This window comes from Marmota monax, unplaced genomic scaffold (assembly GCF_021218885.2).
Source record: "Marmota monax isolate L192 unplaced genomic scaffold, Marmota_monax_Labrador192_F-V1.1 WCK01_AAM20220418_F8-fsc00285, whole genome shotgun sequence".
NCBI classification, from domain to species: domain Eukaryota; kingdom Metazoa; phylum Chordata; class Mammalia; order Rodentia; family Sciuridae; genus Marmota; species Marmota monax.
The window spans coordinates 139,916-153,087 of record NW_026695045.1 but is presented as its reverse complement, the minus strand read 5'-3'; the positions used below and the strand labels follow the sequence as shown (position 1 = coordinate 153,087).

The 13,172-nt window shown below is 41.5% G+C and overlaps 1 protein-coding gene across 1 annotated transcript in view; it reads right to left on the bottom strand.

Annotated features, from left to right (window-relative positions):
• Pitpnc1 (phosphatidylinositol transfer protein cytoplasmic 1) overlaps positions 1–13,172 on the bottom strand; it is a 253,057-nt gene that overhangs the window by 186,741 nt on the left and 53,144 nt on the right. Inside the window, exon 2 of the mRNA XM_058573717.1 lies at positions 3,770–4,608. Coding sequence (XP_058429700.1) covers positions 3,770–3,847 — 78 coding nt within the window. The 5' untranslated portion in view covers positions 3,848–4,608. The remainder of the gene's footprint in view (positions 1–3,769; positions 4,609–13,172) is intronic.

Genomic DNA, 13,172 nt, shown 5'->3' with positions numbered 1-13,172 from the left:
ATCTGGACTTGATAGTATGATACTAATGTTAAATTTCTTGGTTCTGATGCTTGTATCATAATTACTCATGATATTAACATTAAAGGAAGCTAAATAAAAGGTTATATAGGAGTTCTCTGTATAATCTTTGCAACGCCTCTGTAAATCTAAAATTACTTTAAAAGAAAAAAGAAAAAAAAACTCATATTGATGACAAGTCTTCTTATCATCATCAAAAACTGGAAACAACAAGTGGTAAATGAGTAAATGGATTGTGGTATATCCATTCAGAGAAATACTATTGAGCAATAAAAAGGCACAAACTACCAAGACATTCAGTAGCTGCTTAGATCATTGTCTGCTTGGAGCTGGGGGTAGGGAGAGAGAATGATGAAATGTTCTAGATCTTGATGGTGGAGTGGTCATGTGACTATATATTTGTTAGAACTCATCAAGTTGTACACTTAAGATCAGGAATTAGCTTAAAATCAGTATAAATTGTATGGCAATGAGGGCTAATTTTTTTTTTTAATCTCTCAATCCTGTTGTTGCTTTGTTCTGTTCCCCTTATTCTTGGTGGCTTTTTTTCTACTTTATTTTTCTGGGGCTTCCTCTATGTCCCTAAACATGGGATACAGACAGTGAACCAGAGAAGAAGGAGGCAATGTGCTAATTCCATGGAGGAACCCTGGGTCCAGGCTTAAGCAGAATCTCTCAACAAGGCACAGCAGAGAGGCGAGGTCCCAGCAGGCCCCAGCTGTCTGCAATGGGTGCCCACCCTGACTTCCACTCCCACGGGTTGAATGTTGCCAATAGAGTCGGGGAAGTCTGCCTGAGTGTGCCAGGGTCCCGGCCAGCCTCGGGATACTGTTGGTAACCAGATCAGTGCTTTTCACTCTTCCACAGGCAGGCGGGTCCTGGGTAGCTTGTTAGATGCGGAGCCTGACACTTCAGGCTGGGGGGCTGCGGAGTCTGTGCTTCTAACAGGCCGTGGGTGATGCAGTGCTGATGGCTGGAGCCCCACAACTGGAGTCCAGGATGGAGAACACAGGCATGTGCAGTGTGCGCTGAAAGGCAGGAAGGTTGCATAGGCCACAGGGGCATCTACATGTTTACAGGGTCAATGAGGTGTCCCCCAAAAGCTCATGTGTGAGACAAGCAAGAAAGTTCAGAGGTGAAATGATTAGATGATGTGAGTCATCTAATCATTAATTAAATCCTAGATAGCAATTAAATGGATGGTAACTGAAGGCAGGTAAGGTGTGGCTGCAGGAGGCAGGTCACTGAGGGCATGCTTTGGGTTTATATTTTTGTCCCTGGTGAGTCCAGTGCGCTCTCTGCTTCCTGTGGCCATGTCCTGGGCTGCTCCTCAGAGCAACAGAGTTGGCCGTCCATGGATTGAGACCTCTGAAACTGTGAGCACCAAATAAAATTTTCCTCCTCTAAAATTGTTCTTGTCAGATTTTTGGTCACAGAGACTAAAACACTTTCTTTGGGAAGGGAGTCCTCACAGACTGTAGAGTCATCCTGGGGCACCTGCAGGGATGGGCCCAATGGCAGTGTTGGAGGAACAAACTACTAATATGGTCTCATCATAGTCACTACCATCTTAAGGCCTGCAGGTGACAGGCCTGAGGGAAGGCTTGGTCCAAGTGGTCTCCCAGAGCCCAGCCTCTTTCCTCTCTTGGTCCTCTCCACAGGTTCTCAAGGAAGCCTCCTCGCCATTCCTGTGGCTTCACTATCGCCTGCCTAAGCAGCTCCCAGAGCTGGCCTGAAGCTGTGTCTCTGACCCCAGTGTTTCTAACAGCTGGAAGGTATCTCCAGCTCAGCTACTGAACCTGCAAATAACCGTGACCAAAACAAACCTGGCTTCTGTATTCTCTTCCCTAGCTGGGGGTTGTACCCAGCCATTTCTACAACTCTAAACAACCCTTCACTAAGTATTACCTGAAACCTAGACCAGTCACATTCCCCTCTCACTGCCTTCTGCAGTTTCTGTTTTAAAGGTTATTCCAGGCACAGTGAAATGTACATCAATGGGATTAGTTATCGATGTACATTTTCCTCACAGGCTAACATTGGACAGAGGCCTCTCTGCCTAATAGTCTTTGCCTCAGCACTGAGTCCAGGACCTGGCACACAGCATGATATGCAATGCACGCAATGACACCATCGGAATTAAGCTCATTTCTGACCCAATAGGAGCCTCTAAACATGAATAGTTAAGGACCAACTCAGCTGGGTATGGTGGTGCACGACTATAATACCAGATACTCCAGAGATTGAGGCAGGAGGATGGCGAGTTCAAGGGTAGCCTCAGAAACTTAGTGAGACCGTGTCTCAAAATAAAAATGTTTATTAAAAGGCCTGGGAGTGTAGCTCAGTGGTAGAGCACTTGGCTAGCACGTACGAGACCTTGGGTTCAATCCAGAGAACTGGAGGGGAAAAAAAAAAAGAATCATCCCAGATGTCTAAAATGCCCTTGTTTACCAATTTTTAATCATTGTCCTAGGGATAACTTTCTAGAAGATCAGGTTGACCCTTTTGGGAGTGTTATTCTTAGAACATGGAGATATTTTGACACAATATCCAAATAGCATATACCTGGTGGTGGCTGGCAGGTGACTTTGCTTTTTAGATAGAGTGTGGTGTTTTCCCTGAGTAAAGATAACCTGTAGAGAAAGATCTGTTTGGGGCACAAGCAAAGCAAAACACATTTGATTCCTAAAGGGACAGGTTAGCATAGCAAGAGAGTGACCTGGGCCCAAAATTCAGAATTTTCTAACAGTCACTCAGTCACCAAGCAGGGCCCTTTCAAAAACCTGTGACAACTTCCATTAAGTTAATACTCAATCTCCCAGGTCAGAATAAAGATGAAAAAGGTACAAATGAAACCTCTCTTACCTGTCCACACCACCCTCCCCAAACCTTGAAACTGGAAAGAAATTTGAGTTCACAAAAATAAGTCCCAGGTGGCTCAGAGCCCTTTTCAGCTAAAATGGAATAAAGCAGGCTCAAGAAGGACTCAAGGCACAAGAAGAGCTGGTTATTATTTTGCAAAAACTAAGGTCAAAGCCTTGTTAATAAGAGGAACATACTTGTATAAAACCAAATTGGTTGCTGGATTGTTGGGGAGCAGTAAAATTAATACTCGCTGCTGAGGCCTATTAGCCTCCAGTTGGCTCTGGAAGAAAGTAGTTAGAAGACAGCTGGGGATTAAAGTGTTCATCATCTCCCTCCTGCCAGCACCAGGGCCCAGAGAGTCTCCAGCAACCTCCGGTGGGAGCACTAAAGCCACACATGCAGAAGACACAGGCGTCTGACCCTCCATTCCTGTGTACAGGGGTGGAGCTTTTTAAAAGAAAGGGCTGACAATATTGAATATGGAGGTAAGAGGGACACTTTGAAAGGGACACCTGCAGGAGAGGTGAGCTGTGTTTTAAAATAAGATGTGCTATGAAAAGACCAATGCCTGGTCCTGTTCTCTTTGCTGTCATGGGCAGTGCCTAAGTACCCTGCCTGAGTCCCTTTAGAGACACAAGGCACAAGGCACAGTTGCTCTGAGTGTTGGCCGCTGATGGGTCCCAAATGCCAATGGGAGCCAACCTAGCTCAAACCAATCACTGGCTGACATGAGAGCAGGGTACAAAAGACTACCCTTGCCCAGGTGCCCAGAAACCAGTCAACTCTACAGTGCCAGTCATGCTTCCAAGCTCCCCACGAACACCTGGAGTTTAGCTTTGGCCCAGCCTGCCACCCTCCCCACTCTACCTCCAACCCCCTATATCACCTCCAGGAGAATCCCTTGACTTCCAGGGAACCAGACCCAAGACACTGGGAGGTAAGCTTCCATGACATTTTGGAGCATTTGGTAGATCCTGGGAAAAGAATTTCCAGTTTGAAGTCCTCAGCACTCCCTTGAGGATGAGTAGGCAGAGAGGACTCAGACACCAGCCCAGCCGGTGCCTCAAACACCAGAGATGAGGCTCATTTCCCTGTTCTGCCTCACACAGATGGCAGGAAGGACAGCTCAAGGAGGGGCCCTGCCTTCCTGGGTGATAGACTGACTTCTGTAAAGATCCTATAACAAAAGGTTGGTTTTACTAGCTCGTGGACACCCAGGTCCCAAGTTGGGAGCATGTCACCATTGGCAGGTGGAATCTCCCAGGCTACTGACAAAGCAGGAAGATTTATGTCAGATACCAAGTCTCTTTCAGCCAGGTGTTAACAGGGCTTCACACTGGTGCTGCCATCATGACACAAACTCTTTCCTTAGCACTTTTCAAGACTGTCCTTTACAGGTGGGGGTAGCTCCGTGGAAGAGTACTTGCCTAGCATGCACCAGGCCCTGAGTTCCATCCTCATCACCACCAAAAAATTTGTATGTATAATTAATTAATAATAATATATAATATGGGGACTGGGGATGTGGCAGTGTGAAGGATGGGTGTCCTTAGGCTGTCTGTCACAGTGCTGAGTTCAGGAGTTCCTGCCACTTCTCACTTCTGAAAATAATTGCAATTTAGGGGGCTGGAGATGTGGCTCAAGCGGTAGCGTGCTCGCCTGGCATGCGTGCTGCCCGGGTTCGATCCTCAGCACCACATACAAAGATGTTGTGTCCGCCGAAAACTAAAAAAAAAAAATAAATAAATATTTAAAATTCTCTCTCTCTCTAAAAAAAAAATAATAATATATAATATGAATAATATATAAGTTAGTTTCACAGTTAACAGGTCAGGAATGCAAAGCACACCTCTGTGACCTAACTGGCAGCAACTTGCTAGGCAAAGTACTGGATTCTTTGGAAAAGTAACTTCCTCAACAGCCAGAGAGTTGTAAAATAATGGTCAAAAACAGCACAAGAATTTTATTAAAACTCATAACACTGTGCTTCTCTTGTGCAGTTTTAAATTAGCTTTTTAAATGAGCTTTCATAAATCTTCACCAGGTCCATTGTGTTTCAGATGTTGAATTTAGGACAGTGTTCAAAGATTTTTATGGGGCCAGTTCTACGATTCCAATTCCAATTTACCATTTCTCCTTTTCTGACTTCCTTTTGGAGTTCACCAGCCTGAGTCCTTAAGGACCAAAAAACCAATGCATTAATCAAAGGAAAAATGTTCTGTTTCCCCCATTTAGAAATTCGTTGAAATATAGATGAAGTCCATCATGAACAGCAGGACGTTCTGAGAAAGCCATCAGCCTAAAATGCCTTCATGAATAACTATTATGTTAGAAGCTCAAAAGATCTTACATCTCAGCTAGATGAATAATCAAACCACCAATGAACACTGGGAAGCAAATGAACATAACACAGATCTATATGTTTTTCTCTGTTTATGTGAACATATGCAATATCTTTTCATTTTTACCACTGTAGTCACATTCAAGCAGCCTCTCCTGATATCGGCAACGTTCCTGACCCTAAGTTAAGGACTTTCGGGAAACTGAATTTGCTTCTTCGGAGTGCCAATGTGCTGTGTGAAATACAAAACGATGTTACCATGAAGTCAAAACCTTGCTTGACTTGTGAGAACTGCTGGTTTTGGCTTAGGGAAAGCTGAATCAATGTTGTCACAAATGCACATTATGGAAACATATTCCATGAATTCAACTAAGGGATCAATCAGTATTGCAAATAAGAAATTTAAAAAAAATTTTTTTAAGTTGGCCAGAACCAAGCTTTCAATCCCCCCATCTGCCAATCAGAAGTGCAAAGGAATGTTATCTGTATCCATCCTTCTTTAGCTACTATATATTGATACTTACTAAGCCCAACTATTTATAATTCTGAATTACTATAGGATGCTTACAGTTTTAAAAAATACAAATGCTAAATATTAAATATCATCAGTATATGCACACAGACTATAAATACACATAATCTTTGTATTTGTCTATCATTATTTAGCAATCAAACCAAACAGACTTCTTAAAAAATTTACCAATTATGAAATATCATTACTTCATATAAATAATTTCTCCAGCTCTATCTCATTTCATGAAAGCAGTCTTTTTCCCTAGCACAAAATGTACTTGGAAGGTACCTAAAATGAGTTGTTCTTGTGTAGATTACTACATTTTAAACACATAACAGAAAAAGAAAACTCGAAGCTAAATCCACTCCACCCAAATAAACAGAACTCCCTTCCTGGTCAAAGGAACAAGCAATGAGTACAAACCCAGAGAGCCACCAGCAGCACAGTTTTCTTTAAATTCGAGAGGTCTGCTGGGAAAGCACATGGAACATTTGTTATCCAGGAGAGGAATGAAACAGAAGCCTTCCCAGAAACAGTGATGTGTAAGAACTGGAGAGACCCAGGTTGCAATGCTGGCTGTGGGACTGACTGGTTCTGTGACCCTGAGCAAGTCAGGGAATATCGTCAGGCTGCCAACTCCTCAGGCATCAAGTTAGAACACTGGATTAAAAGATCTAAGGTTCATACCTATTCAAAATGCTAAGGGTTGGTTTGGTTTGGTTTTGGCACCAGAAATTGAACCCAGGGGTGCTTAATCATGAGCCATATCCCCATCTGTTTTTTTTTTTTAACTTTTCATTTTGACACAGGATCACCCTAAATTGCCTAGGTCCTTGCTAAATTGCTGAGGCTGGCTTTAAACTTGTGATCTTCTGGAGCTGCTGGGATTATAGGTATGCGTCACGGCACCCAAGTAAAAATGCGAAGATTTTTAAGACAATCTCTTTATTATCCGGATATTGCTGAAGCTCAGACACTGACCTTGACTCCAAAGACTATGTGATATTTGCCAGAAAATTTTTGCTTCATCATTTTGCAACACAATGGGATGAGTTGAAGGAAAAAGAAAAAAAAAAAAAAACAGGAAAGACACATCTCATGTGATAAGTGTGGGGTCCCCTGAAGTGACAGGAGACTCTCTATTTCATTAGTTCCCATGGGATGCTCAATATCTTTTATCTAACACAGAATGGACTTACTCATATCCTATCCCCAAAGCTGCACTATTATCCTGTGCTATTCTCTTGGGACCCATTATCAATTTGAATCAAGTAGGAAGATTCTAGTAGCATTTTCTAAACTTATCTTGTTTCTCATTTGAGGCATTTTAAGTAGCAGTGGAGGGTTCTGTTTTCGTACACACAGCAGAAGGCAAAAGGCAGGAGGAATTCAGGGCACTAGAACATGAATGAAGGCCGACCTCCACAGCAGAGTGCCTGGGCAAGAACACTGCCACCTTTCACAACTTACCACCTCCAACAAACAATGGCAACCCAGAGTCTGACAGGGAAGGTATGGAAAATCAATAAGCACTCACTTTGACAGACAATCCTGGGTGCAGAATACCTGCCACTGGTAATAAATCACTTCATTTAGGTTTATCTTTTTAGCAGAGCACGGTGGATTATACCCATACATCACTTCAACCTCTCTTTTCTGCCTTATTGACAAAGGACAAATTGAGAAGGATGGTGGGAAAGCTGAGAGAATGAAGGTAGGGGAAAAAAAGGAGTTCTGCTACCAGGCCTGTGCAGTAGAAAAAACAATAATGATAAAGCAATTATTTTTTCTTTCTAAGATGTTATTTGAAAAAAAAAATTCAAAACCATCTGAATTTACCAACGAAGTTACCATGGATTGGAAAATAAATGTAGCTTTCTTTTTAAACCCTGCAGGAAAAACATGCATCTTTATATATACATCACCCACACTCTGCTCTTCCACTGATGGGTGAGCTGATGGACCTCACTAATGACACTGCTTAGAAACAGGCCCCCTAAGAACCCTGAATCCCAGAACTCAATGTGGCAAGTGTAACTTCTGGTTCTGCAATAGGGAAGCAAACTAAGACGATATGAAGGCACTGGCAGGGCAGAGACCAAAATCCTCCCATTACAAACGCCTAGGAATACCAGATCAAATATAACCTGAAGAAGAAAGGAGAGAACAGTAAAATTGTGAAGTGGTCCTCAGACATTCTCTCTCTCTCTCTCTTTTTTTTTTTTTTTTTTTTTTTTTGGTACCAGGGATTGAACCTAGGGGTGCCTAACCACTTAGCCATATCCCCAGTCCTTTTTATTTTTGTATTTTGAGACTCAGTCTCGCCAAGTTGCTCAGGCCTTGCTAAGTTGCTGAGGCAGGCTTGAAACTTGCAATCTTCCTGCCTCAGCCTCCCATGCCACTAGGATTACAGGGGTGCAAGTGCAACCACTGCAACCAGTGTCCTGAGACTTTCCTGGTAAATGTCACACTTTCATTTTTATACACAAGCAGACAAAGGAAAAGAAATGCTGAGCCACCCTAAGGCAGGGAGTTAGACCTAAAATCATGAAAGGACTTGACCCTCTAAGGGTTGCTTCCTCGGTGAATAGAAAGAGTAAAGCGGAAAGTTTATCCCCTGGAACAGAGGACAATTTTGTGTCCTTGGACTCTATCTGGAAAAATAAAGTCCTCCCTTGAAAAATAGATCTGAGCCTTAAGCAAGATGATTTAGGATGCTCCAAACTAAGACATTAGCAGAAACATTGGCTCCAAGCTAGTGGCACTCTTAGGATCTCTAGACGAAGCAATACAAAGTGTTCTGGAAGGGTCCCACAATCAGACCTCATGAGATTCCCACAGAAAAAAAATAATCCCCACTAGAAATCATCTTAGAAGGAATTAAAAATTAGAATACACCATCAGCAGAAAACAGCAAATACAACAAAAATTATTCTTAAGGCAGGGAACTTAGAATAATAAAATAACAATTGGAAAAAGAATACAAAATAAGTATGTTCAAAACTATGAAACACAATGGCCAGGTGTGGTGGAGCACGCCTATAATCCCAATGACTCAGGAGACTGATGCAGGAGGATTGTTCTTGCAAGTTCAAAGCCATCCTCAGCAAAAACGAGGCACTAAGAGGCCCTGTCTCTAAATAAAATACAAAATAGGGATGGGGATGTGGCTCAGTGGTTAAGTGCCCCTGAGTTCAATTCCCAGTGCCAAAAAAAAAACAGAGAGAGAGACAAAAAAGGGGGAACTAAAATACAAAAAAAAAAAAAAGACAGAGCTGGGGCTGTAGCTCAGTGGTAGAGTGCTGGCCTTGCATGCGCGAGGCACTGGTTCGATCTTCAGTACCACATAAAAATAAATAAAGATATTGTGTCCATCTAAAACTCAAAAAATATTTTTTAAAAATGACAATAATAATTGATACAAAAATATGCATATATAATGAAAAATGTAATATGTGAAAAGAAACCAAATAATACTCCTAGAAATAAATACTGTGATCTCTGGAATTGCAAAGTCAATAGATAGGTTAAATACCAGATTAGACATAGATGAAGAGAAAATTGAGTAAAATGGAAGACAAATCTGAAGAAGTTACTCAAAAGGCATCAGACAAAAAAGTGTGAAATAGATAAATGACAGAAATAAAATAGATAAAAGAGAAATACATTAAAAGGAATGAAAGAATAGTTAAGGGCATAGAAAGTATAATGAGTAGGTCCATATACATAGTACAAGAACTAAATGATGAAAATGGGGATATTGTGTGAATCTGGGTTCTCCAAGAAGCAAATGCCAAGAGAAGATGTTAGGGAAACAGCTGTGAAGGAAGGAGGAGGAAGCAGGAGGAAGCAGGAGGAGGCAGGAAGAGCCTTCAGACCTCACTGCAGGCAAGACCAAGAGAAGGAAGAAATATCAAGTTGGAAGAGACTCAGTAAAATGTAATTGTATGAAAGATTTGGGGGCTGGAAGCATAGCTCAGTAGTGGAGCCCCTGCCTAGCATATGTGTGGCACTATGTTCAACCTCCAGAAGAGAGGGAGAGGGAGAGGGAGAGAGAGAGAGAGAGAGGAAGAAAGAGAGAGAGAGAGAGGAAGAAAGAGAGAGAGAGAGAGAGAAAGCTTTAGGGAATCCTGGAACCAAAGTCAATCCTGCACAGATGGACGAGCCTGGAAACCCGCGTTTATTCACACATCAGCCCAGGGAAAGTGTACCTTTGGAGTGAACCCTGAAAGGTAGAATCTGGGGTTGTCAGTCGACTCTGCTTCCCAAAACAGGAGATCTCAGCTTCACTGTTTTTAAAGATAGTAGTTGAGAATTTCCCAAACTTGTGAAAGCCATGGGGGCCCTCCATGTAAACAATACCGAGTTCTGAGCAGAATTAATAAAACTAAATTCATATACACATAGACTGCAGAATATCCAAGACAAAGAGAAACCTTCAAGAACGGTCAAAGGGACATGAAATATTACCACAAAGGGAAAACAGACAGACTTCTCAGGAACAAAAGAGCACTCAGAAGACAAATGGGATATTGTATTTTCAGATCATCAAGGGAAGACTCTCCCTACAAAGAAAGAGTCATTGAAAGATGGGGACAGAGGATGGTGTTTTCAAACAAGAGCTGAGAGTGTCTACCATTTACAGGCACTTGATGAAAAATGCACTGAAAGATATATTGCTAGAAAATAAATTCTGGCCCGTGTGGTGACACACACATTAATCCCAGCAGCTGGAGAGGCTGAGACAGGAGGATCGTGAATTCAAAGCCAGCCTCAGCAAAAGTGAGGCTCTAAGCAACTCAGTTAAACCCTGTCTCTAAATTAAATACAATAAAGGTCTGGGGATGTGGCTCAGTGGTTGAGTTCAATCCCAGGTACCAAAAAAAGAAAAAAGAAAAAGAAATTCTGTGTATATGAGACCAATTAGAAGTGATGAGCAAAGATTGAGGGAAACAAATAAAATACAAAGAAAACATTAAATAAAATAAAATAAAATTGGGTGTGTGAGATAGTATTTAATTTTGAACTGCTATTTAAGTACTCACGATAAACATTTAAAGACAAAAAAGCCAGTAGAAGAAAAAAAGGGGTGGGGGAGCAATTGATAAACTATAATTCAAAGGAGAGAGAAGGAGAAAGAGAAAACAAAGGAAAAGAATAGGAAATAGCAGGCAAAAAGATAAATAATTTTTAAAAGACCAACAATTACTATCAATGCAAACCTAAAAAATAAGGCTAGTTTAAAAAAATCAGACTTGGAGCCAGCTGCAGTGGCCCATGCCTGTAATCCCAGCTGCTCAGGAGAGTTCAAAGCCGAGAGTTCAAAGCGGGCCTCAGCAAGTAAGCCAGGTTCTAAGTAACTGGGTGAGACCCTGTCTCTAAGAAAAGAAAAAATAGGGCTAGGGATGTGGCTCAGTGGTTGAGTGCCTTTGGGTTCAATCTCAGGTACCAAAAAAAAAAAAAAAAAAAAACATTAGTCTTGGGATTTTGTTTTAATTAAGCTATATGCTAGTTGCAAGAGGCACATCTAAAATACTACATAGAAAACAGATAGTAGCAAATGCCTACCAGAGGAGAAAGGCTGGAATCGCCAAAACAAGCAAAAGAACCCTCAGGATTGCCTACTTATCTGTTCTTACTAATTAAACAAGTAACTTAACCACTCTGAGACAGTTTCCTGGTCTGTAAAATAGGATGACAATGATAGACTTGTTTGTTTGTTTTTTTAATTTATAATGCGTTTTTCCTAAAATAACAGAAGGAAATAAGGGAAAATATACACACGGGCTTAATCTTTCTAGTGGACACATAATGCAAGTTCCATTTTTTGTTGGTCATTTAAAAATATTTGAGTTGTTAAAACAAGAAATGTTTTACTTTTTTAAATTCATAAACTCAATAATCAAGTAAAATTATAAGACCAGGGTTGAGGACAGTGTTCACACATAGCACATAGGAAGAGGATAAACTATTTGACTTCCTACAGGAAAAATCATAAAGTACACCAAAACTTAAAAAGTGTGGGGTTTTTCTTTTGGTTCCATACCAGGGATTGCACCCAGGGGCACTTAACCACTGAGCCACATCCCAGCCCTTAAAAAAAAAATCCTTTTTAGTTGTAGATGGATACAATATCTTTATTTTGTTTATTTATTTATTATTTTATGTGATGCTGAGGATCGAACCCAGTGCTGCCTCACGCTTGCTAGGTGAGCACTGCACCACTGAGCCACAACCCTAGTCTCCCCAGCCCTTTTTTATATTTTATTTGAAGACAGGGTATTGCTGAGTTGCTTAAGGACTTGCTAAGTTGCTGAGGCTGGTTTGTAGTGGCACCCCCTTTCTCCACAGAAAAGTCTTACTGGGCTTCTCCAGAAATCTTCACCATGGTTGATTTTAGGATTGTCAGCAAAAGAGTCTCTACAAGAGATCAATATTTTCGTGTTGCCCTGTTTTACTTGGCCACTGGCTGGGAAGAAATCAGCACTCCAGGTGCTGGACACCCCCTTACTAGTTTTTCACAAACATGTATCCAGTATAGTAGTTTGTAGAAATGTGTAAACAAGGTCTCTGGCCTTGAGCTGGGCTTCACAGAGATGTCTACATTTTTAAGAGAAGTCACCAATTTGGCTCCATGGTAACAGCTGGCAGGGTCTGGAGGAAAGAAAGGGGAGAAGAAGCTCTCCCCTTCTCGGATGTTGTCCTTGAAGGGCTAACTTGCCCAGAACAGTGAAAGAAAAAGCTGCTTCATGTGAACTTCTGAGCCCTTCCCCTTACATGCTGGGTGTAAAGTTCTGAAACTATCTGAACTCGGGTTCAGGGGATTAATTGATTACAGCAAAAGCTGTGCCCTCTGAACCTGGCTGCAGCCAAATAAAACTGTTTCTTGCTGTCTTCGATGCCCTGCCTCGTCTGTCCCTACAACAGGCTTTGAACTCAAGATGGTCTTACCTCAGTCTTCTGAGCCACAGGGATTACAGGTGTGCGCCAATACACCCAGCAAAAAATGTAGGTATTCTTTAACCCCCTGATACGCTTTTGTAATTTATCCCAAGGAATTAATCAGAGATGTATACAAACATGTATGTACTAATTTATAGTTAAGTCTAATGCTGAAAAAGCCATCGGGAACTGCCTTTAGTATATTTGAGTAACAGAATAGGAAGCAGTCATTAAAATTTGAGTTACAGAAAAATATTAGTAACAATATGCTATGTGAATAAGTGAAAAGAATACCAGGCAACATACAGAACACGGAGCAGGGTTTTATCTGAAAAAGTATGTTATTATGTACAGATGACAGGCTGGAAAAATCTAGAGCAACATATAAATGATGAAGCATCTCTGGGTGGTAGAGATTCTGAATAACTTTTGTTTTATTGTGCTTCTCTGTGTTTTCCAAGTTTCCTGAGGTGAGCATATGGTGTTTTGCAA